The 23,094-nt window shown below is 41.8% G+C and overlaps 4 protein-coding genes across 4 annotated transcripts in view; 2 read left to right on the top strand and 2 right to left on the bottom strand.

Moving 5' to 3' along the window:
• LOC135716953 (G-patch domain and KOW motifs-containing protein) overlaps nucleotides 1-23,094 on the bottom strand; it is a 103,639-nt gene that overhangs the window by 68,561 nt on the left and 11,984 nt on the right. The window lies entirely within an intron of this gene.
• Nucleotides 360-2,003, bottom strand: LOC135715662 (uncharacterized). The gene is made up of 2 exons (XM_065238832.1): nucleotides 898-2,003; nucleotides 360-843 (listed from the first exon to the last, which is right to left on the bottom strand). Exons 1-2 carry the CDS (start codon nucleotides 1,957-1,959, stop codon nucleotides 397-399), a joined length of 1,509 nt encoding a protein of 502 aa, XP_065094904.1. The 5' UTR covers nucleotides 1,960-2,003; the 3' UTR covers nucleotides 360-396.
• Nucleotides 3,210-4,860, top strand: LOC135715653 (uncharacterized). The gene is made up of 2 exons (XM_065238829.1): nucleotides 3,210-4,274; nucleotides 4,329-4,860. Exons 1-2 carry the CDS (start codon nucleotides 3,252-3,254, stop codon nucleotides 4,773-4,775), a joined length of 1,470 nt encoding a protein of 489 aa, XP_065094901.1. The 5' UTR covers nucleotides 3,210-3,251; the 3' UTR covers nucleotides 4,776-4,860.
• On the top strand, nucleotides 13,925-22,102 carry LOC135715895 (uncharacterized). The gene is made up of 5 exons (XM_065238862.1): nucleotides 13,925-14,778; nucleotides 14,845-15,281; nucleotides 19,467-19,635; nucleotides 20,725-21,582; nucleotides 21,643-22,102. The coding sequence occupies exons 1-5, from the start codon at nucleotides 13,963-13,965 to the stop codon at nucleotides 22,090-22,092; spliced, it is 2,730 nt and encodes a 909-aa protein (XP_065094934.1). The 5' UTR covers nucleotides 13,925-13,962; the 3' UTR covers nucleotides 22,093-22,102.

Raw genomic sequence — 23,094 nt, 5'->3', positions numbered from 1 at the left:
TTAGTTAACGTACTAAAATCTGAATTTTACATTCCAGTGTGCTGTTAAAAGCCCGCGAATCGTGATGCACATAAACTAAAAACACTCATCCACTGATGTCTGTGGTATATAATTCGTAAGTGGTGGCCTCACAACTGGATCTCGAATGCTGAGCCTTTCCGTCGATGCCATCAATACTCACTATCAACAGAAAATCGAGAACGTAAGTGGAAGGGTGATTAGGGTACTCGCTGAACTTAACCCTGAACAAGTTCATGGCGTTCTTGAACGAGTTACTACTCTCTATTCTATAACTTTGTATTGTAAAATACCATCCATCAAAGTCACACATTTTATTTCAATTAATATCGCAATATCCGTTGCTTTGCTTATCGCTGGCTCAGCTAAATTCAGCACCTACAGATAGCCGTATCTTATCAGATCCCGTAAGACGGCCCCCATACGCTTCTTGTACTTGGCTTCGGTTTTTTCATTGATCACAAAAGCGTTATCAAATGTTTGCGATTCCTTGTACTTCTCCGCTGCCTCGTCCATATCGGGCAGGTCCTGGTTTTCGATGCAGAGTATCGGAATCATAAACACTGCCATCAGGGCACCGAACTTGCCGCACACCTTCAGCTGCCGCAGCAACGCCGTGTAGGGAAACTGTCGAGACGCGTCGCCACCGAGTTTTTCCAAAAGCTGCTTCAACGAGTCGTAGTAGATGCGAATCATTTCGTCGTAGTGCTGACGGCGGAAGTCTTCGTCGGTGCATCCGAATATGAAGTACAGAAGGTCCAGGGCTGGCGATACGTAGCGACAGATTTGCCAATCGAGAAGAACGATCCCGGTGGGCACTCCCCGCTGGAAGATCAAATTAGTTTAAATTTTATGAGTTATGGGAATTATGCAAATTACCTTGTAGGAGTAGATCATGTTGTTGATCCAACAATCGCCATGCGCCAGAATGGAATACGGTTCAGCGAACTCTGCATTGAGAATAGTCTGTAGGTCATCGAACATGGTATCCTTGAGTTTCAATAGCTTTTGACGTGCCCTTTCCTCGTGAGGTTCTAGTGTGCCTAAGGCTCGATCCATTGAAAGAGTCAGCATGTGTGTGAATCCTGCGTTTGTTATCATCATTGTAGACAACGGATCGGGAACTTTAAACTGCTCGAACACGTCAGGACGTTGATCTTTCAGTGCAAACGACACGGCATGTAGCCTACCGAGTTGGACCATCAGTAGTCTAGCGTGTTCGTAGTTAACCGGCACCAACTTGTTCCACATCCGATGGTCCTTCAGACGCAGATCATCCATAATGATGACGGATTCCTCCTTCGCTTCATCAATGTAAGCAAGATAACACTGAGGAGCGTTGAAGAACCCAATTCCCAACTCTTCGGTCACTCCTTTTTCCCGTTGAAATTCGTACATAATCGGGAGTAGGCGAGAGTAAGCCTGAACTTCACGATCGAATATCGGCATCGAACCGAAACTCTGACGACGGGCATCGTTGATAGGTGGGATCTTGCACAGGACTACCAATTTACGATCACCTTCGGTGATGGAAGCTCGGAACATTTCCGCCACGAAGCCATCGCCCTTACCGGATCCGGACTCGAAGCTGATATCGAACTTATCTGGAGTGAATCCTTCCTGGGGAGCAATCCGAGCTACGGCGTCGTACATGAATTGAGGCATTCCATCGGCACGTTTCACGTAGGTAATACCGTGAGCAACCGAATCCTGAACAACTGCTGATGTCACTTCCGGATGAACTTCCGCAAACGTGACTGCAGAAGTCACTTCCGGTTGAGTTTCCTGAGAGGCCTCTTCAACAACTCCGTTAGTTAAGCTGAGAGCTACGGCTTCCACTTCACCCGAGGGTTTGACCTCCTCCTGAACCGTTTTCACGCTGGTAACTTCCTCCGTTTGTGGAGGTTGTTCCGTGTTCAGGATTGGAGTTTCTTCACCCATATTGCGCGAATGCTATCGAACCGAAATTTGAAACCGTACTGCAGTCACTGTGTTAATCGAAGCTTTTGCTTTTCGGTGGGACGTGGGGGGGGGGGGGGGGATTACCATCAATGAGTTATCTTATCAAGTTCTGTTATCTTGAAACAAAACGCAGAAATGTGTAAGCGTGCCAATTTGTGTGACTCTATGATTGCAAGGGATGACCGAGCAGTTAGGCAATAAATTCGACGATTTAGCAACTCTCCTGAAATGGGCATTGGTACCAATATCATTACGATTTATCGCCATGTTGTAAATTCCTATCCTATGATAAAAGACGAAGGCCGGCCTGTGACAGAATTTCAATCCTATCTATTCACCATCATCACCAGTCTGGTTCATTTGAATATTTAGCTACACGAGCAACAAAAAGTCTATACGCATGCTAGTAACAACTATTGTAAACTTGCTTTTGAGAAATGTGAACTTACTGTTCAGATCGCGTTGGTGGTTTCCGGTCTTGAAATGTATCATCGGTCACAATATAGACAAGCAGGTGTGTACCGCCGAGTATTTTCATACGATTTGACAGTTCCAATCCACAGAATCACGATTCGCCATTCTCGGTTGCTAACAGATTACTGAACGAGAGTAAATGCTTCCACTTGCTTGGACGTAGACTCGGAACTGACAGCAGTAAAACGAAACAGGTAAGAAACTGAAAGAATTTGAAAAAAATCTCTATCGCATGCAAACTCGTTTGCGATCGAGCCTGTTCAGCGATTGAATCAGTTGGATTAATTTGCAGCAGCTTTTGTTTATGTTTTAGGCTAGAAAACAAATTGTGCTTTTTTCTACAAAATTCTACATGTTTGGTGAATAATTCCATTTATTTGTGCTAATCCCTTAAAAAGCAGAGGTAATGCGCGAGTTGTTCGGAAAAGAAAACATCGAAAACACAATCGTACCCTGTTACGTTTATCAAGTCAACAATTGTGGAGGTCAGAATTCGTAATAGGTAATGTATGTGCTGAAATGAATTGCAATCTTTGAATAAAGTTTGTAAATCGCTCCGTGTATCGCGAAAACAAAAGAATAACGTTGCCCTTTTTCGGAGACCATCTCAATCATCGGGTTTTTGTCCAACGTCACTGTCATGTTTGGCGCCCATCGTCCATATGTTTGCGTTTTTATTGAAGCTATCGAAATTTTGATAAGATAACCACCGTGGAGAACAATGCAAAAAGAAATCTATGATTAACGTAGTGGCTTCAGTACGGCTTTAAATTTCAGTCCGACAACATATACGCATTATGGGTCAAGAAACTCCAGTCCAGAACACGGAACAACCTCCACAAACGGAGGAAGGTACTAGTGTGGAAACGGTTCAGGAGGGGGTCAAACCCTCGGTTGAAGTGGAAGCCGTAGCTCTCAGCATAGCTAACGATGTTGTTGAAGAGGCCTCTCAGGAAACTCAACCGGAAGCGACCGCAGCAGTTCCACAGAATTCTGCTCCAGCCGGTATCACATACGTGAAACGCGCCGATGGAACGCCTCAGTTCATGTACGATGCCGTGGCTTGGATTGCACCTCAGCAAGGATTCACACCTGGTCAGTTCCAGATTAGCTTCGAGTCCGGCTCTGGGAAGGGCGATGGCTTCGTGGCGGAAATGTTTCGAGCTTCCATCACCGAAGGTGATCGTAAATTGGTAGTCCTGTGCAAGATCCCACCCATCAACGATGCCCGTCGTCAGAGTTTCGGTGCGATGCCGGTATTCGACCGCGAAGTGCAGGCGTATTCTAAATTCCTTCCAGCAATCTACGAATTTCAACGGAAAAAAGGTGTAACTGAAGAGATGGGAATTGGGTTCTTTAACGCTCCCCAATGTTATCTGGCTTACATTGATGAAGCGAAGGAGGAATCCGTCATCATTATGGATGATCTGCGCCTGAAGGACTACCGGATGTGGAACAAGATGGTCCCAGTCAACTACGAGCATGCTAGACTACTGATGATCCAACTAGGTAGACTACATGCCGTATCCTTCGCTCTGAAAGATCAACAACCCGACGTCTTCGAGCAATTTAAAGTACCCGATCCGATGACTGCAATGATGATTGCCAACGCAGGATTCACACAGATGATGCAAATGTCGTTAGATCGAGTCTTGACCATAATTGAACCTCATGAAGAAAAGACGCGACAAAAGCTCCTGAAACTGAAAGATACTATATTCGATGACCTGCAAACTATCACCAAATCAGAAATTGCCGGACCGTATGCTGTTTTGTCTCATGGCGATTGCTGGATCAACAACATGATCTACTCGTACAAGGTAATTTGTCAAAAATTTAGAAAATCCAAAATTCACGAAGATGTTAACTTTCAGCGAGGAGTCCCCACCGATATCACCCTTCTCGACTGGCAAATTTGCCGTTATGTATCGCCGGCCCTGGACCTGGTATACTTCATATTCTGTTGCACCGACGAAGACTTCCGCCGAAAGCACTACGACGAAATGATTCGCATCTACTACGACTCGTTGAAGCAACTTTTGGAGAAACTCGGCGGCGACGCAACTCGACAGTTTCCTTACACGGCGTTGCTGCGACAATTGAAGGTGTGCGGTAAGTTCGGCTTGCTGATGGCGATGTTCCTCGTACCGATGCTCTGCACCGAAAACCAGGACCTGCCCGATATGGACGAGGCAGCGGAGAGGTTCAAGGAGTCGCAAGAGATTGAAATACCGTTCGAGGTTACCGAAAAATCCGAAGCCTCGTACAGGAAGCGTATGGGGGCCGTCGTACGGGATCTGATAAGATATGGCTATCTGTAGGTCGAAACTGAGCCGATTCAAAAGATAGGGGAAGTGAGTGATAGATGTTGGGATATTATTAAAACAAATAAAATCAATAATTTCGAACAAAGAGTCAGAGTTTCGGTTGATTTGAAGAAAAAAAGGAAAAGAAAACGAAAACCGAACAAAAACTATCATGATGCACATCAATAATCAGGCAAACTTGCAAGCTTCTGATAACTACTTCCCGCAGTGAGCTTATCTATCCATCAAAAGCCTTAGCCTCCTAGAAAGCAATCTCGTATATAAATAGCCAAAATATCGAGATGTTGCCATGTAGACGAAGTTCACATAAACACTAGCACCACCTTCTGGTAGCATTTTCAACTAAGCAATCCATTATTTTGTTAACTGGCATTATGGTCGATAGTACGAACTATTCTCTGCACAATAGCAGCACCTCCTTATTCCTGGCTTTGACGCTCTTACACGAGCTTTTGCTTGCTCTCAACTTAGTGTTTTTGCCCATTGTTATATATTGAAAGCATTTTGTGCCAACCGATGCATACATTTTTATTTTGTGTGACATGCACAATAATACCAACCGGTGGAAACTAACGATTTTAAATTGGCTCACTACTTGACTAGTCTATTTGTCCCAAGCAAATCGATTAACGTACCCCAGTCGAAATTCTATTACTACACTATGTTTGTTTTCATTCACTATGAAAGTTTGACAGATAAAATGAGGGGTTCGTGGATTTTCCTATGTTTCGAGGGGTGCATCGATTAGCTTGGGACCGAAGATAGTACCAGAGCTGAGCCAAAAAGTTGAGCACGTTTCTTCGGGATCTTCTGGTCTTAGAGTTGAAAATTCGGATTTTGGTGTGTTGACTTATCTGGTTGGATCTCCATACATTTCGTTAACCCGCAAAGGCAGCCCAAGCCTTGGTCCCGCCGTCCGACGCTATTTGGCTGCCAAGATATTGGAAATTTTCGACCTTCTCCACTGCTTGCCCCGCTACCGTAAAGTTGGAAGGGTTGCCCGTGTTGATGTCTAACGATTTGGGCTTGTTGACGTTGATGGTGAGACCCGCCGCAGAGGAGCGTTCGGCTAGGTCATTGAGCTTACTTGTGCTAGTAGAGCAACATCATCAGCCAAATCGAAGTCGTTGAGATGCTCCATGGTGATAGGCTGCCAAAGCAGCCCACGGTTCGGTACACGGTCAATTGCATCTACCATGATTTCGTCGATTACGATGAGAAACAGTAGCGGTGATAGTATACATCCATGTCTCACACCAGCGACTACCCGGATAGGGTCGGACAAGGCTCCCTTACGCAGAACTCTGCACGTGAAAGCCTCATACTGCGCTTCAATGAGGTTGACGATTTTATCCGGGACTCCCTTGCGTCTCAGGGCGCCCCACAGATTCTCGTGATTGAGACGGTCGAAAGCTTTTTCGTAGTCAATGAATACCAAATAAAGGGACTCTTCGAATTCATTGATTCTCTTGATCCCACTCTAGAACCTACATTTAGTATTTAGATCTATTAGTGAACTGCTGGTGTAGAGTCGAGTTTCGAACGCCTTTGGATACGGTTGTGTATTAAGTGTATTCTCTGTTTTGTGCGTGCATTCGCTTTCATAGTTTTCGACTGCATTTGCCGGATTAGCGCTGGCACTCTGCCTCCCGGACGGTTATACGTGTGTGACTTAGGATTGGGCGATCTTGGATCGATCTTTGGAAGATCGATCTTTTTCATCCCGATTTCCGATATTTCAGATCGATTCTTTGTCCACGAAAAGATCGATAAAATCGATCTCTTCTTTCGATCTTTTCGGACTTCAAAAAGAAAAGGTGTTCAATTTTTTAAGTGTATAATATACACTGTATATACATCGAAAAAACGATTTATTCTCACCCCAGACTGCGTGGTAAATTTAACGAACATAACTTCCACACGTCGCTCCCTACAATGACATCACTATTTGCGTTTCCGATATTTACGGATACAGCAACATTTGATGGTTTGAACTACCCAAGTAACCATAGGCCCGTTATTTTGCCTTTTTGGCTTTTTTTTAGCTGAATAACGGCTATATCAGTGTTTGTAAGTTCTGATAAGGCCCGTATATAGCCAAAAAGGCGAAATAACTTACTTATGGTTACATGGGTACCTCTCTCCTGTACTCATTGCTCCTAACCGTCACGACAACATTTAATTGAATATTATAAAAGAAAGAAATTCTTGGGGTACCAACGTAAACAAGTGTATTAAAATAAAAATAAAAAAGATCGATCTACTAAAGATCGATTCTTTGGTACCAATTTAATCAGTAGATCGATTCTAGAGCCAAATATAAGATCGATCTGTCAAGATCGATCTTTCTCTGAAGATCGCCCAATCCTAGTGTGACTGGTGGTTTTCTCGCTTTCCGAGAAGTTTTAGAATCGAGAAAGAAAACATGATTCATCATGTTTGCAAGCAACAGAAGATTTAACACTATCTGCGTTGTTTGATTTTTTTCTCCCGGTCCAGAAATTTATGGATTAGCCGGTGCCGGTGGTGTAGTGGTAAGCGTGACTGCTTTCTAACACCCCAATGGGTCAGGGTTCAATCCCAGCCGAGGTCGGTGGGATTTTTCTGAGGCATAAAAGGGAAGTAAAGCCGTTGGTCCCGGCCCATGTGTGTTGAATGGATGCGATATCCTGCGCAGATGTGGAAGCTGCCTTCCTGCACATTCGATTGCCGTCAATGAATGGCAATCGATGTCCGTCGGTGATTGGCACTAGATTGCGGAACAGAGACCGACGTTAAATAAAGGAATGAAGAAATTTGTGGCATCGCGAGTGATAATTTTAATTTTAGTTTATTTACGCGGTGATGATGTTGGTTCACTCGCAACTATTTTTGAAAAAATTAAGTGTTTTCGAACGAAAGTGTACCATAAGTGCTTCTGAACGTGTTTCGCAGTTGGGTGTGGTGAAATTCGTGCATTCCCGTTTGATTTTGGAAATCCGTATCACAAAATTGCCCACCGATTCCTTTTTTTGCCGTTCGACGACGACGGGTGTGCTTTCGCAAGAGTAACGTTTATTGGATCCGTTTCTTTGCACGGCAGTGTTTTTTTTTGTAACTAGCGTAAGTGTGCCTGCCAGTGCTGTAAATTCTCAAAATCAATTGAACATTTTTGATGAAAATGAGAAAAGCAGCTATCCGCTATCAAAGGAGACCTCCTTCGAATGGGTGATATAAGTTGCTTAGTAATTCGACAAAGGCATGGATCATTCTCATTTGAGAAACGCTATCGTTCAATTGAGTGTAACCTACAAATAAACGGAGCTCTGGTCGACATTAAGGCGAAAAATCTAAGCCAACTCGACACCAACCAAACCCCAACCTGATGTTGACCCGACATTGACCCTACATAAACCCAAAATTGACCCGACAACAGCACGACATTGGGTCGTCATCGACCTTACATTGATCCGACATCGGGTCGACTTGTCTGTTCGCTAGGTTTCTTCCATAAACGCGAACCAAAGTACGCTCACGCAAACCAACAACATCATCGGATAGGGGCAACTATCACCTTTCCGAAAGTGGTAATGGTTTGTGTGGGCGTACTTTGGTTCGCGTGTAAAGGGCCTTAGAAAGTATGTTTACAAATGCTTTTGTGCCGTTATCAAATGTTATGCCTGAAATGATAGTGAGTGACTCAATTGACAGTGACAATAAGCTTCGAATGAGCAAGTGGCCCTTCAAATTATGGTCATGTGAGAATTCGTTTTCACAGGATTGATTGAATTGTTGTATTGGTTCATCTTCAATCGAATGACACGATCATTAACAGCACTGGTGCCTGCGATTTGCATCGAGTGACGGAGATTGTGAGTAACCTGAAGGATGTCTCGCTGGATACGCCCAAGACTGGACGGGCGGTAGCTGGTGGCCATGAACTTTCCTGGGGAAAGCATTAGATGCGAACCTCCTCCCAGATCACCATGGCAATACAGGAAGTATCACAACAAAGGTAATTGCTATTAGATATTTTGCAAACAGTTACAGATAGCGGACATGAAGAACCAGTGGAGATACCGGGCAAAGGTGTTTATCCTAGACAAATGGTAAGTTACAAATTCTCTGTTGTTTTGGCGCAGTCGTAGTCGCTGTCGTAATCGCCGTCGTAGTCGTAGGCAGTACCGTTGGTATATTTAAAATTAAACATCAACCGCTGAAAATATGAATTATCGCGTATTTCTGTTGTTCATTACATTCCAAGTGAAATTCGATAACGTTATTTCATTTGAATAGCTTGTTTAACCAGGTCTTAAACAATCGTCACGTCGTTCATAGCTTGTTATGATTGTCTCTGAGTGGTGCGAAGTGAAATTTTCTTCATGTTGGTAGTGTTGAAATAAACGTTTCATCACCGTCGGTTGGTAGAGAGAAGTGTCAAACGACTTTTTGTGCAGAGCCGATTCGTGACTTTGTGATTGTTTGTTGACATTGTTCATAGCTGGAGTTTTTACGGAGTGGAATAAAATTCAGAATGAAGTGTTTTGCTCACTTTTGCAATTATAAAGATGGACACGACGAAAAGCGAAGCCTATTCAGGTTTCCCAAGGATTCAGCAGTACGAAAAGAGTGGCTCAGTTCCTGTGAGGTGGGTCTCATATCTATGGAAGTGCTGTCGAAATTCCCTGGGACCTCCAATGGCAACGATTTGACTTCCCTCCAAATCGTGTGAAACTCGAACATGAAAACTCTATAGAACCCCCGTAGAACCTCGCTGGCAGCAACTAAAATATCCACTGAAACCTCTTCTGTCGCGGGAAAAATCTGTTGAAATTTCCTGGAACTTTTGTACTATCATCACAAATCTCCTTAGAACGTTCTCCGAAGTCACAGTCGTTCCTGAGCGAAAAAAAATCGGAGGGGTTTTTTTCAGCGCAGGAGTCTACTTTGGTCCAAAATACGCAATAATACTGTTATTTTTAATTGTTTGAGTCGTTTCGAATCACGTTTTTAAAAAGATCAAAAACATTACTGAAAAATATTTATTTTTTATTTTGGACGATAACAATACTTCTATCTATTTCAACGAACCACAATGATAAAAAAGTGGTTCGATTTTACAGCTCGAAAGTGGTTCGATTTTGAGGTCCGTCTTCGCACCACTCAGGATTGTCTGAACCACGCGTAAAGAGAAAATCGAAACATTGAACGTCGCGTGAAAGTGGATCTTAATGAAGGCCTAAGTACTCTTTCGTAGCATTTAGTTTTAGGATTTCAAAGATCGTCGGTTGCAGTGGCTTGCCTACTGAGCAGAAAAACGCGGTCAGGTCCTTTCATATTAAAAATGTATGGTAAGATCGCTTGTTTATCGTGTATTTTGTAAAACTTTTCGTTGTCGTCGGTGCCGGGTTTGAATAGTTATAAAAACTTGAGTAACGCTATAATGTGATATGAGAGGCTCGGTGGCCTTAGAGCAACCGTTTTTGCTTGCTGAGCAGAACATCATGAGTCTAGTCTCAGGCCCATCCACATTCAAGATTCGTCAATGAATAAAAAGGAGCTCGTCTGCCTAGTGGCAGACGTTTTTGCTTACTGAGCAGAGGACCGTGGGTTCAATCCCAAGCTCCTTCGCGTTATACAATCGTTAGGACATTAATTCAGCTTATCGTTTACCAAAACGAACCATGCTGCTAACCCAACCCTCTTACCCAACATCTCTGTGATTCCTCGTAGAAGTGCAGAGGACTCCTCGGCTTCCATCAAAGCAAGTGTCACGTCAACACATTCCTACCCATTCCTTTCTTGACCTGCGTTCAGGCGCGGCTGGCGCTGGTATTGCCTAATTCGTGATCACCAGTTTTGAGGATGATTGCTAGTCCCAAGCATCGTCTATTGGTTCTCTGTGTAATTACAGCTGGTCTGGCAATAACAGAGTACAAAACGTGGGCGGTCAATCATGCTCATGCTCATGCTCATAAGTGAACTGCTGGTATATTCAATTAGAGGATGTTCCTGAATATACAGTCAAACAGCACGTACTACCTTCAATGGCAGCTGTCCAGCAGTGCTCCCATTTTATTTACAACAATCCAATGCCTACGAGATTGTGCTGAAGGATGTGCCCAAGCTGTGCCCAATCTAATTTCGGCACAAAGTGCTGAGTTACTTACCCCTTTCTGGAGGCACATAATTCAGTGGAGAATAGCGAAGAGAATCTTAACATTATTGATGGGAATCCGGAAAATAACTCTGAAGACATTTTGGAATGATCATGACGCAAATCCATGAACCATTTTTGAGATAAGCATCAAAGAAATAATTTAGTTAAATCAAATCAGGCATAGCAATTTTTTTAAGATCTCGTAAACTGAAATTGAAGATCCAAAAAAATCAAGATTCTGCACCCAACCGGGGGATGTAAGATTCGCTTACAATTATGTGGGATTCATCATCTGAGTTAGTGGAGACCGCATGCAAGAAAAAGGAGAAAGAAAAGTAGGAGTGTATTAGTGAGTGAAATTAATCATGTCGAAAAAAAAAGATTGCCGGCTGCAAGACTCGAACCACGAACGCCACGATTATCAGACCTGTGCTCTCTCCATGCTTCGGGATATGGATAGGCTAAAAGCAAACATGAAGCGCTCATTTCATCGCATACTCGACAATCGTTTGCTTTTTTTCTGCTGGAAAGAATCGAGGCAAGTGTCCCAAGTAACAATTTAACAGGCTTTGGGCTTTAACTCTGATTTATTGTGGTTTGTCGTTATACAATAAGCAATCTTTTGAGATTAAATACATCATTTAAAAATGTAAAACATTCTTGATTAGTAGTTCAGCTTTATGCTGTTTTAAAAACCTTTTAAAGCCTGACGAGAAAATCACAAAGTGCCTGGTTTAAAAAATTAATTTAATACAGAGTCCCTTTATAAAACTGTTCAGTAAATCAATCGGTATTTGTCTTATCGATGTTACGACAAAATACTCCATAAAGGTATTTTATCATTATAAAAGCAATTATCAAACCGTTCGGTATCAAACGGGATCAAAAATCATATATTGATGCGTTTTGGTGTCAAGGAAGTGTATCATAAAACCTCCCACTGTTTACAAATAAAACTAAAAAGATGGATCCGCCTCGAGACAGAGAAAAACATAATCGAGTGGGGCTTTCAAACGCAGAATTGCAAGGAAATGCCAAAGGATAATCGAGCAATAATTCTAGCAAAATCGGTCAACAACAACAGAGCAGCCGACTGAGAGAAGCTAAGTGAATGCGGTTTACGAAGCACTGAAGCAAACCAGCTTTTTCACAAATGGCTTATGGAAAATTAGTGTGTATGCCATCGCCATATTGTTATTATTCCATTTGCTTTTTCACAATCTTCGTTTTTCCTTTACATAACTTTATTTTCATCAATTCATCAATGAGCAGCAATAGAGATTACGAAAATCATCATAGTCTCGGCTAGGGGCAATGATTAACATAACAAATAGCTATATTTTGTTTCCTAAATTAAAAATAATTAGTCAAATCAACGTTTTCCGAAGGTGGACTTATTTTTTTTCGATCTTTCACATAAGATTTAATCGGTCACCTAAAAATAGAGTACAATTTGAGTTTCGATAATTTTAGTAATTCTTTCACTTTAATGACATGGATTTTTGACAGATTCATTTTTGAACAATTAATTTGGCAAGGTCGGACGATATTTATGTATGCCTTTTTATCTTGATTGATGCTTTATTTTTAGTGCGCTTAGCAAGCGTCAAAGGCAAATGGCACAAGTATTGATGCCAAATGGTTTTTATTGTACTTTTAATAAGGATTTAAAATGTTTCTCAATGCGTTCGTTATCACCTTTTTACAGCAAATCATTCTTGAAATGTCTCGATAATACACTCTTTAGAACCTTCTTCAGGGTGAGCCAACTAGACAGATTCTAGTCTTAATGAGGTTTTGGGGGATGTAATAAAGGCCAAGCCATGTTGACCAGGGTTTTATGCATGTTGTTTTATAGAAGCCTTGTAGTACTTCATAAAACGTTAAGTGAGCATGCATAAGGGCGAATACGCGATGATCGATTCTCTTCATCGATTTTCTCTTTGCATTGCTACAGCTAAGCGAAACAATTTTCTAGAATTTGTTCAATGCAGAGTAGTAACAGGTTGTATTGGTTATCAAAAGCAACAGCTAACGCACCGAGAAACGTTAAATCTTGCGAGTTATTAACAAAAGAGAAAATCGATCATCGCGTGTAGGCCCTTATGCATGCTCACTGTCGAAATGTTACTTTGGATGTGCATCGTTCTACCATGTTATACATAACAATCAAGGCAAATGCATGCTTGTGTAGGTGAAAGCATAGACAGAGCACGGAACTAACATTAATTTTAATAAATTTTTGGTTTGCGTGTGGTCTAAGAAAACTTTTTAAGATTATGGGGCAAGAAATTTTTGAAACGTTTATTAGTGAGCTAGAACAATAGTCTGAAACAGTGAGATGTACGAGATCTTAAAGTTAGAAAATTATCTGAAAGCCGGACGTAAAACTCAATATCTCATTTAATTAAAATTAAAATTAAAATTATTACGATCCTGGACTTGCCATATTTTCAAAACTCTGAGACATTGCTAATTTCTTGAGATCTTAGACTTATTTTTTCTTATTCCGTACTAGGAATAAGATCAGAATTCCAAAATTGAAGAAATATTCAACATTTTAAAATAAAAATTCCAGAATAAGGTACACCGGGGCAAGTTGATACGCGCGGGGAAGTTGAAACGGTAAGTGTATTTCTTAGCGGAAGTGATACACATACCGTTTCAACTTGCCCCGGTGTACCTTATCGGACTTAGAATTGCCAAAACAGAATTCGAAACGTATTAAAACATATTATGAGGTTCCAATAAAATTCCCGTTTTTTCCCCAGTTCAGTACAATCATCGACAGTTCCATGACCCAACTGCGAACATAATATTATCAAAACATTTGACACACACCAACATGCTCAATATGACACCAGATTGTGAAACTATCGTTCGAAACAATGCCCACACGGGGACTGCTCGTGCGTACCTGCACGAATGATAAGATAAACAAAAAACGAAACGGAAAAGTACACTCTCAAATATTAGCTGTAGTTTCTTCTCCACCAACGTTCACTTTCAATCGGGTAACGAAACCAGCAATAACCTGCCGACATGAGTGGGCTCACCGTCAGTCATATTCCGATCTTCCAAGAACACCTCGATAGAATAGCACTGCGCGAGGGATTCTCCCCGGGACGCTATTCCGTTGCCATCGATAGTGATTCGGCATTGAACGACGGATTTATGAGTGGCATCGTGCGCGTGCGGATCACACAGAAGGAGGATCATCGGGAGCTGGTTCTACTGTGCAAAGTACCACTGGCCAACGAAACGCGCAGAGCTCAAGGAATTGGACTGTTTGAACGGGAATGTCGTGCCTACAGCGAGTTGCTTCCCACGTTGTTTGAATTCCAGAACGAGAAAGGTTTGAGTTCGAAAAATGGAGGATTCTTCAACGTTCCTAAATGCTACGATGCGTTCTGCAAGAAAGAGACATTGGAGGCAATGCTGATCATGGAAGATCTGAGGGAGCGCAATTTTCGAATGTGGAATAAGTACGAGCCGGTCGATTTCGATCACAGCAGAATGGTATTTACCCACTTGGGTAAGTTGCATGCGATTTCGTTTGCTCTGAGGGAACAACGAGCGGTGGAGTTCCGGAAAATGGGAGACTATTACAAAGATCCCATGCTGGAGGCGATTGAGGGAGGTGATGCGTTTTTGAATATGCTCAAGTCGATGTGCGATCGAGCGGTGGGCACGTTGGAACCCCATGAGGAATTTCGTCGGGAGAAAGTGCTGCAGTTCAGGGAGACCATGAAGGAAGAGCTGACGAAATGTGTCCGTTCGGAGTTTGCCGAACCATACGCAGTGCTGGGACATGGAGACTGTTGGATCAACAATTTCATGTTCACCTATGAGGATGATGTAGGTAGATTGCTTTGACTTGATAGCTCGTCAAAACTCACTATAAATTTCAAACTTTTTTTTTAGGAAAAATCGCCGAAGGACGTAGCTTTCGTTGATTGGCAAATCTGTCGCTACGGCTCACCGGCAATCGATTTGGTCTACTTCATATTTCTCTGCACCGACGCCGAGTTCCGAGCGCTAAATTACACCGCACTGCTTGAACTGTATTACGACTCCTTCAGCGATCATCTCGGAAGGCTGGGAGGCGATGCCGGGAGGCAATTTCCGAAGCAGATGCTGAACAAACAATTGAAGCAGTTTGGCAAGTTTGCTCTTGTGATGGCAATGCTCATACTGCCGGTCATCTGCACACCCAGTGATGATTTGCCCGATATGGACAAAGTTGCCGAGGCAGTTGAAAAGCAAGAGCAAGATTCATTCCACATCGGAACGGGCGAAATTGCCGAGGAACGATACCGACAGCGAATGGGTGGCGTGATTCGAGATCTGGTGCAGTACGGGTATCTCTGATAGTTGCTCAATGCACCGTTTGCTGTGTCTAGGATAATACCGTCTAGTTGGTACTGTTTATTATAGATGTTTAATAGATCTATACTGAGTAGATGAATACAATGTTTTATGATTAACGGGAAAGATATCATTTGGGGTCTCAAATAGCCTAGTCAGTAAAGAAAGGCAAGGTATTACCAAGCTGGGTGCGATGGGTTCGATTCCTTTCGGGTTGGAAATGTTCTCGACTTCCCTGGGCATATCATTGTGCTGCACAAATTCCACTGGGAATGTGGAAGTTTGTCCTCCCTGCCATGTTGTAGGATAGCTTAATGTAACCGGTACGCAATCGTGAGAGGTCCCGCTGGTCTTTCCTTTTAAAATTCGAACTCAATGATTTGGTAACTGGTACTTAGATCTTCTCATCATCATCAGGGATACATCTTCGTTCAATTTCGAGATCTATACTGCCGTTATACGCATAAGAGTCCCACGGTACATAAGGATTGCATAGAACATGGGACAGTTTTGCGTATAACGGCAGTATAGGAAACCAACAAATACAAAGAGAGTAATACCATAGCGGTAACTCTAAGACTAGAAGGTCCCGAAGAAACGAGCTCTACTTTTTGGCTCAGCTCTGGTACTATCTTCGGTCCCAAGCTAATTGATGCACCCCTCGAAAATTAGGAAAATCCACGAACCCCTCATTTTATCTGTTAAACTTTCATTACGAATCAAAACAAACATTGTGTAGTACTAGAGTTTTGACTAGAATGGGGAACGTTAATCGATTTGCTTGAGACTAATAGACTAGTCAAGTAGTGAGTCAATTTAAAATCGTTAGTTTCCAATCGGTGGTATTACCAACAATCAATACGAAACTAACGATGTAAGTAACCTCGGAATGAACGTGAGTGACCAGTAGACTGATGCAAAATTTGAAATTGTCGCTCCACAGTGTTCAAACGGTTTCAAATCGGGTCCTGATTAGCCTCCGAAAGTTTAAACTCATTTGATAAGAAACTGACTTGGCACAAACCATTTGAAGTTTATATGGAAATTACTATGGGAAAACAAAACTTTTTGTTCATTGTCTTCTAGCCTTTTTACATATTCTACCAAACGTCAAATTAAATAGTTATTAATTGTTCAAGAGATTAATAATCTTATGGCAAGATTAAGCAACTGTATTGTGGGCAACACTGTATTCTGCAGTGTGACATAGTAGCCATGATTTTTGTCCTCTATTCTACGCGCCATTAACACCAATGTTGCCTGCTGAACAGTTGACTGAGCATAAAGCTGGGTTTAGACTAGGCAAGTCAAATGATCAACTCAGTTGTATTCAATTGGCTTGAAAAGTTGAGCCTAGTTCAACTTTTTTTCAATTCAAGTGAGTTGATCAAGTCAGTTGAATGGCATGGTTTACACGTTCAATTCGCGTTCAAGTCAGTTGAATTCAACTGACTTGATCAATTGACTTGCCCTGTTTAAACCCTGCTTAATCATAAGACATCAGTGACTTCAATCATTAATAATTTATGTTCCTTAAATTTGAAAATTGGTCTTCAACAAAGTTGTAGCTGAGAAAATATTCTACAAGCTCAGCTATAATTTTCTAAAGTAGAGTGAACTGGTGAATTTTGAGATAGATATGAACCGAAATTATGGTTTCTCCATAGTAATTCCCATATAAACTTCAAAAGGTTTGTGCCAAGCCAGTTTCTATCTAAATGAGTTCAAATTTTGAGAGGCTAATCAGGGCCCAATTTGGAACCGTTTGAGCACTGTGAAGCGAAAATTTCAAATTTTGCATCAGTCTAGTGACCAGGCATTCTGAAATGGGTTACTGAATCTCAACAGAGCAATCACCTTTCAACTTCCGGGCTAAAATTGTTTGCAATGGGATCAGTATAAGATAATAATAGATTATAATGCAAACATTTTTCTTCCATAAAAACACTGCCGGACGGTGGAAGTTGAATTGTATGTATATACATACATACAGGGGTTGTGAGAAATATAGGGTACTAGACAAATTTTGTCCAACTTTGGATTGTTGTAACTTCGTTGAATATTATTCGATTTTCAATCTTCAAGAAGCATTCGACTGGAAAACTAATCAAATTTTATGGTGGAGCACTGAAAGTGACCATGGTTACCGGATACCGGAGATATTCCGGGTTTCCTGAGGGCATGTCTAAATTGCTAAATTTGTGATGAGTTTTTCTCAGGGTGTCCGTTACTAATCTGTGTTTTTTGTTCATACGCCAAAAATAGAACCATTTCCAAAGCAAATGACGCAACAAGAACTAAAATCGGCTAAGAATCAACCAAGATATGGCCATTTCTCTGGAATCGGTCCTGAGGGAGGGTTCTGAGTGCGCTCAGTTCTTTCATTCACTCAAAACATGCCATGTGACACCTCTTTATTCATGGTTTTTTACCAATAGGCTTTTTATAGACTTTAAATGGAGCATTGACTACATTGGCCACTTCCGGAGCCACCGGAGTGCAACCGGAGTGTCCCCAGGGGAACCTGTAGTAGGGGACAAATTCATTTTTACACCAAAACATGCCGTGCGACAACTCTTTCTTCATGGTTTTCTACCAATAGGCTTTCTATAGACTTTAAATGGATCATTTACTACATTGGCCACTTCCGGAACCACCGGAGTGCCCTCGGGGGAACCTGTAGTAGGAGACAAATTCATTTTTACAAAAATCATGCCGTGTGACACCTCTTTCTTCATGGTTTTTCATCAATAGGCTTTCTGTAGACTTTGAATGGATCATTGACCACATTGGCCGCTTCCGGAACCACCGGAGTACTCCCGAGGGAACCTGTAGTAGGGGACAATTGCATTATTACACCAAAACATGCCGTACAACTTAAACTTAAAATTTGATTAGTTTTCCAGTCGAATGCTTCTTGAAGATTAAAAATCTAACAATATTCAACGAAGCTACAACAGTCCAAATTTGGACAAAATTTTGCTAGTACCCTATATTTCTCACAACCCCTGTACACATACATATAAAGACGAGTAAGCTTGAGATATAGTAAAATCCAACCAATTACCGGCCACCCGTGGCGCTGTTGTCGTAGCGGTGATAAAAATATAAACATCTGTCAAACGTGACTCACGTCAGAATGTTCACTTTTTAAATTGAAAATTTATCTTGTCTTGGTACGTTTTTGGTGGTCAAAAAGCTTCTAGAATTGTAGGAAAAGTGCCCTTCTTCAAAGTGACAAATGACTACAATGATATCACTGCTTGCAATCAGGAAAATAGTTGAATTTTTAGACAACGTAAACACAAGCTTCACCGCTTAACATTCTCATTGTTGTTGCAGGATCGTTGCATTATCCCGGGATGCAACGAGATCAAATTTCAACTTTTTCGAGTTCCGAATTCGGGGAGCATCAAATTCGTGCAGTGGAGAAAGGTTGCCACTGTTTACGGATCAGAAGAATTTAAGTTCCAAAGTTTGTTGTCGGGGGGTTAATTTGAGTTTAATTTCATGTGGCCGCTCCCCGGGATAGGAACTTTGCAGAACAAATCCATTCCCCTCAATTCTTGCTTTGCTGCTAATCTACTGGTGTAGCCCAAGCACACAATATGCTAGGTCGCTAAATCCGCTAGCACGGAGTCCCCAACATCATCCAGTATATCCAGCAGACTGACTTGGACGTCGATTTCAATCATACAAAACATAACCTAAATAATATAGGTGCATCAAAAAACGCATTTTCATTATCTTTCAATGACATTGCAATGAAAATTAATATAACATTACATTATTCGACAAATTTCCTACATGTATCATCCATAGCTCGTATCTCACTATTTTGAACTCTTTTTTCAATAATTTATCACTCAAACTCTGGAATATAAACCGGCTGCCATAAATTTATCACCATCGACTAGTACTGTTTCCCGCCACTAGTGACGCATAAATTTCACTTGGATTCTACTATAGCCTCACGTTGCTTCAGAAGCCAGTCCTCTAAAAGGCTGACTAAAATTAGATTGGTATGCCCCTCGCGCGCCGCTAGCACGCCTCTAGTGTTGAGAATCGAAAATATTTGGCAGTGGTTTGTTTATACTTCTATAGAGAACAACTGGTGCAAGTTTGATCAAAGTAGTCGATCGCGTTCAGAAATAACGTTAAATGAAACTCGAAAGAAGGAAAAATATTGTGCACAATCACCTGGAAAATCCGGAGTGGTCCGGTTCCAAGCTGGCTAAAGTGCTGAAGATGCCGAAAACAACAGTTTGTCGAGTGCTCAAAACCTACAAGGAAATCCTGAGTGTGGAATGGAATCAGCGGACCTACGAAAAAAACGAACCAGGGATCGTCAGCTGCGTTGAGATGCGTTAAAGCCAACCCCGGTCTTTCGATCCGAGATGTGGCCAGAAGGTACAACGCCAACTTTCAAACGGTGCGGAACATCCTTGCCAAGGAACGATAAATGTCGTACAGAGCCAGTAAACAGCGTGCAAGTCTCTTGTACGACCGTGTTTTGAAGAAACACAAGGGCTGCACTTTGATCGATGACTAAACATACGTCAAATTCGATTTTAAGCAGCTTCCCGGTCAAGAGTTTTACATTGAAACTGGACGTGGGGATGTGCCGGGAACATTCAAATGTCTTCTCTCGATAATTTTCTAGGAATGCAAGGCACGCCCACGCAAACCAACATAACCAAGGAAAGTCTTTCCCTACCCGATGGTGATATTGATTTGCGTGCGCGAGCCTTGACCTTCAAGAAACCATCGAGAGAAGTCATTATTTACAAAAGTCAGCTCTATCTAGATAAGTCTAGAACCATGAGAAAAGGAACCAAAATTTGTGCGTGACATAAAAATAGTAATTTGTTGATCCAGTTTTATGAAATTGCCGGAAAAATTCACGCCAAAACTGCTTGACAAAATGGTCCATTGGACAGTTAATATTCCCGTCTATTTGCAACTCGTCCTGTCAAACTTTACACACTTAATGAATCTTTCACCCATTTGCTACCAAATCAAGCTGAGATTTTATGTGATTTTTTACATGCAAAATCTTTAATCAGCATTTACCTTCAATTCTCAATACATTAAAAATTTGCTCCCTCACCGGTCGTAAATCGTTGATATGATAAAGTATGAATAGTATCGCACTGATAGGTAGCAACCGACAACAGCAACCCAAACAGAACCCAACTTATAATTGGCTTTTCTCCCAAAAAGGTACACCAGTTTCCAAAACAAGACAATGGGCCACTGAACTGTTTATCGCACTCAAATGGCACCCGCTATGGCCATAATCAAGTGCATCATTCAATTTACACACGCCCTGGTTGCACGCGTCTATCTAATCTAACGCCAATCACCGAATGCGAGAGCTCACTTCGATAGATCCAATTTTGCCAATCACTCTTTTGGTTAATCTGACTCGCGCAGCCGTCCTGTAAAGATCTTCGCGCAACGGACTGTGATTTGAAACTGGAAAAAATGTCCGAACAACCGGCGTACGTCATGGCAGGCCTCGACCAGGTCGCCACCGATCAAGGATTTACGCCGAACCGGTACCGAATTGAGTTCGAATCCGGATCGAACAAGGGAGATGGCTTCATGGGAACCCTGTTCAAGGCGTTCGTTCGCGAGGATGGCCGCGATGAGTTGGTGGTGTTGGTGAAGGTCCTACCGGAACACGAAGCCCGCAAACAGCAATCCCTGGCCATGTTCCACCGGGAGGCCATGGCATACAATATGGTGCTGCCGATGTTCAGGAAGTTCCAAGCGGAGAAAGGTGTAAGCGAAAAGGATGGCGAAGGATTCTGGCGCGTCCCAAAGTGCTATTACGCAAGCTGCAATATGGAGAAGATGGAAGCGGTGGTGATCATGGAGGATCTACGAGAGAAGAAGTTCCGAATGTGGAATAAGTTCGAACCGGTAGATTTCGATCATACTAGGTTGCTGATGGAGCAACTGGGGATGCTTCATGCCATTTCGTTCGCCATGAAGGATCAACAACCGGAACAGTTTGCACACTTCAAGCAGCTGGTAGATCCGATGAAGATCATGATCAATATGGATCCCAGGAAGAACATTGATAACTTGTTTGAAGAAATGTTCGATCGCGCCATGGGAACTATATCCAACGAGGAAGCGAAAGTGAAAGAGACGATGGATAAACTGAAAGGATTGGTGACAGAAGCTTACGTTGACTGTGTTGATGGTGCGGGAGCGGAACCGTACACGATCGTTGGTCATGGTGATTGTTGGGTGAACAATATGATGTACACGTACGATGGAAATGTATGTCAACTTCCAGATTAATCAATAGAGCTTTTCTAATTCGCAAAATTAACTTTTTAGGAACCAACTCCAACCGACATCCGGTTGATCGACTGGCAGCTGTGTCGGTACGTGTCGCCCATTCTCGACCTGTCCTACTTCATTTTCATTTGCACGGATGAGAAACTTCGCGCGGAGCACTACGGAGAATTGCTGGACGTATACTACAAATCACTGGGCGACTATCTGAAGCGATTGGGAGGTGACGTGGAACGTCAATTTCCCAGGGACGCTTTCGAGGAGCAGTGGAAAAAGTACGGCCGTTTTGGGCTGTTGATGGGACTGATTGTGCTGCCAATGATTTGCACAGCCGGCGATGAACTACCGAGCATGGAAGACTACGTCGAAAGGATCGAAAAAGACGAGAAGAACGTCAAGTACGAGTTCGGCACTTCGGAGAAATCGTTCGAGCTGTATCGTAAAAGAATGACCGGTATGATAAGGGATATTGTTAGATTTGAATATCTGTAGATAGAGGAAACTCGTTCTGCTGATCGATTATCCGAACGTCAAGTGACTCTTTTTCTTATTCTTCTTCTTCGTGGCGGCTACGTTTCAACCAAGTAGTTCATGCCGATTGTTTACACCGCTTGGAAAACCGACTTTCAATCCGAGGCGGAGTTTCATTCATAAACTATTAGACTCAGCTCGACGAGATCGGAAAATTTGTGAGTGTGAAACGAAATAAAGAAGAACGTGATTCTCAGCAACCACTGCACCAAATTGGACGCAATCACCACCAAATTGCCAAACGATGAATCGATCTGATGGATCTTCTCCGATTTTATGAAACTTTTCATAATTGCTTGTTATATGGTTATTGTAACATTTGAGCTAGAATCCCAACATTTTGAATCCCGCAAAAAAAAAAAAAATCAAAATGGCGTATTCGGTTTTTTTTTCAACAAAAATAATAACTCGAAAATGTCAGTTCCAATTGAAATGACGTTTGAGACAAAGTGGTAGGAAAGAATAATTGCTTTCCAGGAAAAATATACACGATAAAAAAATTCAAGTAATTTAGAGTAAAAAATTCAAAAAAGTATCTAATACAAAAAATTGCTCTTTTCAATACTTTTTGAATATTTTCATGAAAAAGCTTATGAAACCTCCCAGATAACCAGAAATCGTATAAAAATGTACAGAAAGTATCGTAAATAACTACAGTTTAAGTCAACATCGCATATAAGTATGACATACATCGCATTATGTTTAAGTTAAATCGTATAGAATGTAAATTTCCGACTTATATACGACGAATCTTTTTTTCATCGTACTGTATCACAAATTAAATCGGATTACATCGTAATGTTTTTCAAATTGAATTTGTTATTACAGATTGAATCGTATATAATGTCAAATCAACTCGTTTAAAAATAAATTGAAATTTTCACGTATATGGCCTCCACTTTTGTAGGTATAGGCCCTTTTTTTGCATTCTATACGATTTTTTTGTTTGTATATATGTTTGTA

This window comes from Ochlerotatus camptorhynchus, unplaced genomic scaffold, assembly GCF_037179485.1.
Source record: "Ochlerotatus camptorhynchus isolate MF236.1 unplaced genomic scaffold, CSIRO-AGI_Acam_v1.1 ptg000046l, whole genome shotgun sequence".
Classification (NCBI taxonomy): Eukaryota; Metazoa; Arthropoda; class Insecta; order Diptera; family Culicidae; genus Ochlerotatus; species Ochlerotatus camptorhynchus.
Note: the sequence above shows the minus strand (reverse complement) of the source record. Positions and strands in the feature narration are given on the sequence as shown.

Bases quoted from the DNA above. Each gene is read 5' to 3' on its own strand.
- LOC135715662 (XM_065238832.1), bottom strand. From the start codon at position 1,959: ATGGGTGAAGAAACTCCAATCCTGAACACGGAACAACCTCCACAAACG. The intron at 844-897 runs GTAATTTGCATA...TTGATCTTCCAG, and splicing joins ACATGATCTACTCCTACAAG to CGGGGAGTGCCCACCGGGAT.
- LOC135715895 (XM_065238862.1), top strand. From the start codon at position 13,963: ATGAGTGGGCTCACCGTCAGTCATATTCCGATCTTCCAAGAACACCTC. The intron at 14,779-14,844 runs GTAGGTAGATTG...CTTTTTTTTTAG, and splicing joins TGTTCACCTATGAGGATGAT to GAAAAATCGCCGAAGGACGT. The intron at 19,636-20,724 runs GTCAGCTGCGTT...TGACTCGCGCAG, and splicing joins AAAAAAACGAACCAGGGATC to CCGTCCTGTAAAGATCTTCG.
- LOC135715653 (XM_065238829.1), top strand. From the start codon at position 3,252: ATGGGTCAAGAAACTCCAGTCCAGAACACGGAACAACCTCCACAAACG. The intron at 4,275-4,328 runs GTAATTTGTCAA...GTTAACTTTCAG, and splicing joins ACATGATCTACTCGTACAAG to CGAGGAGTCCCCACCGATAT.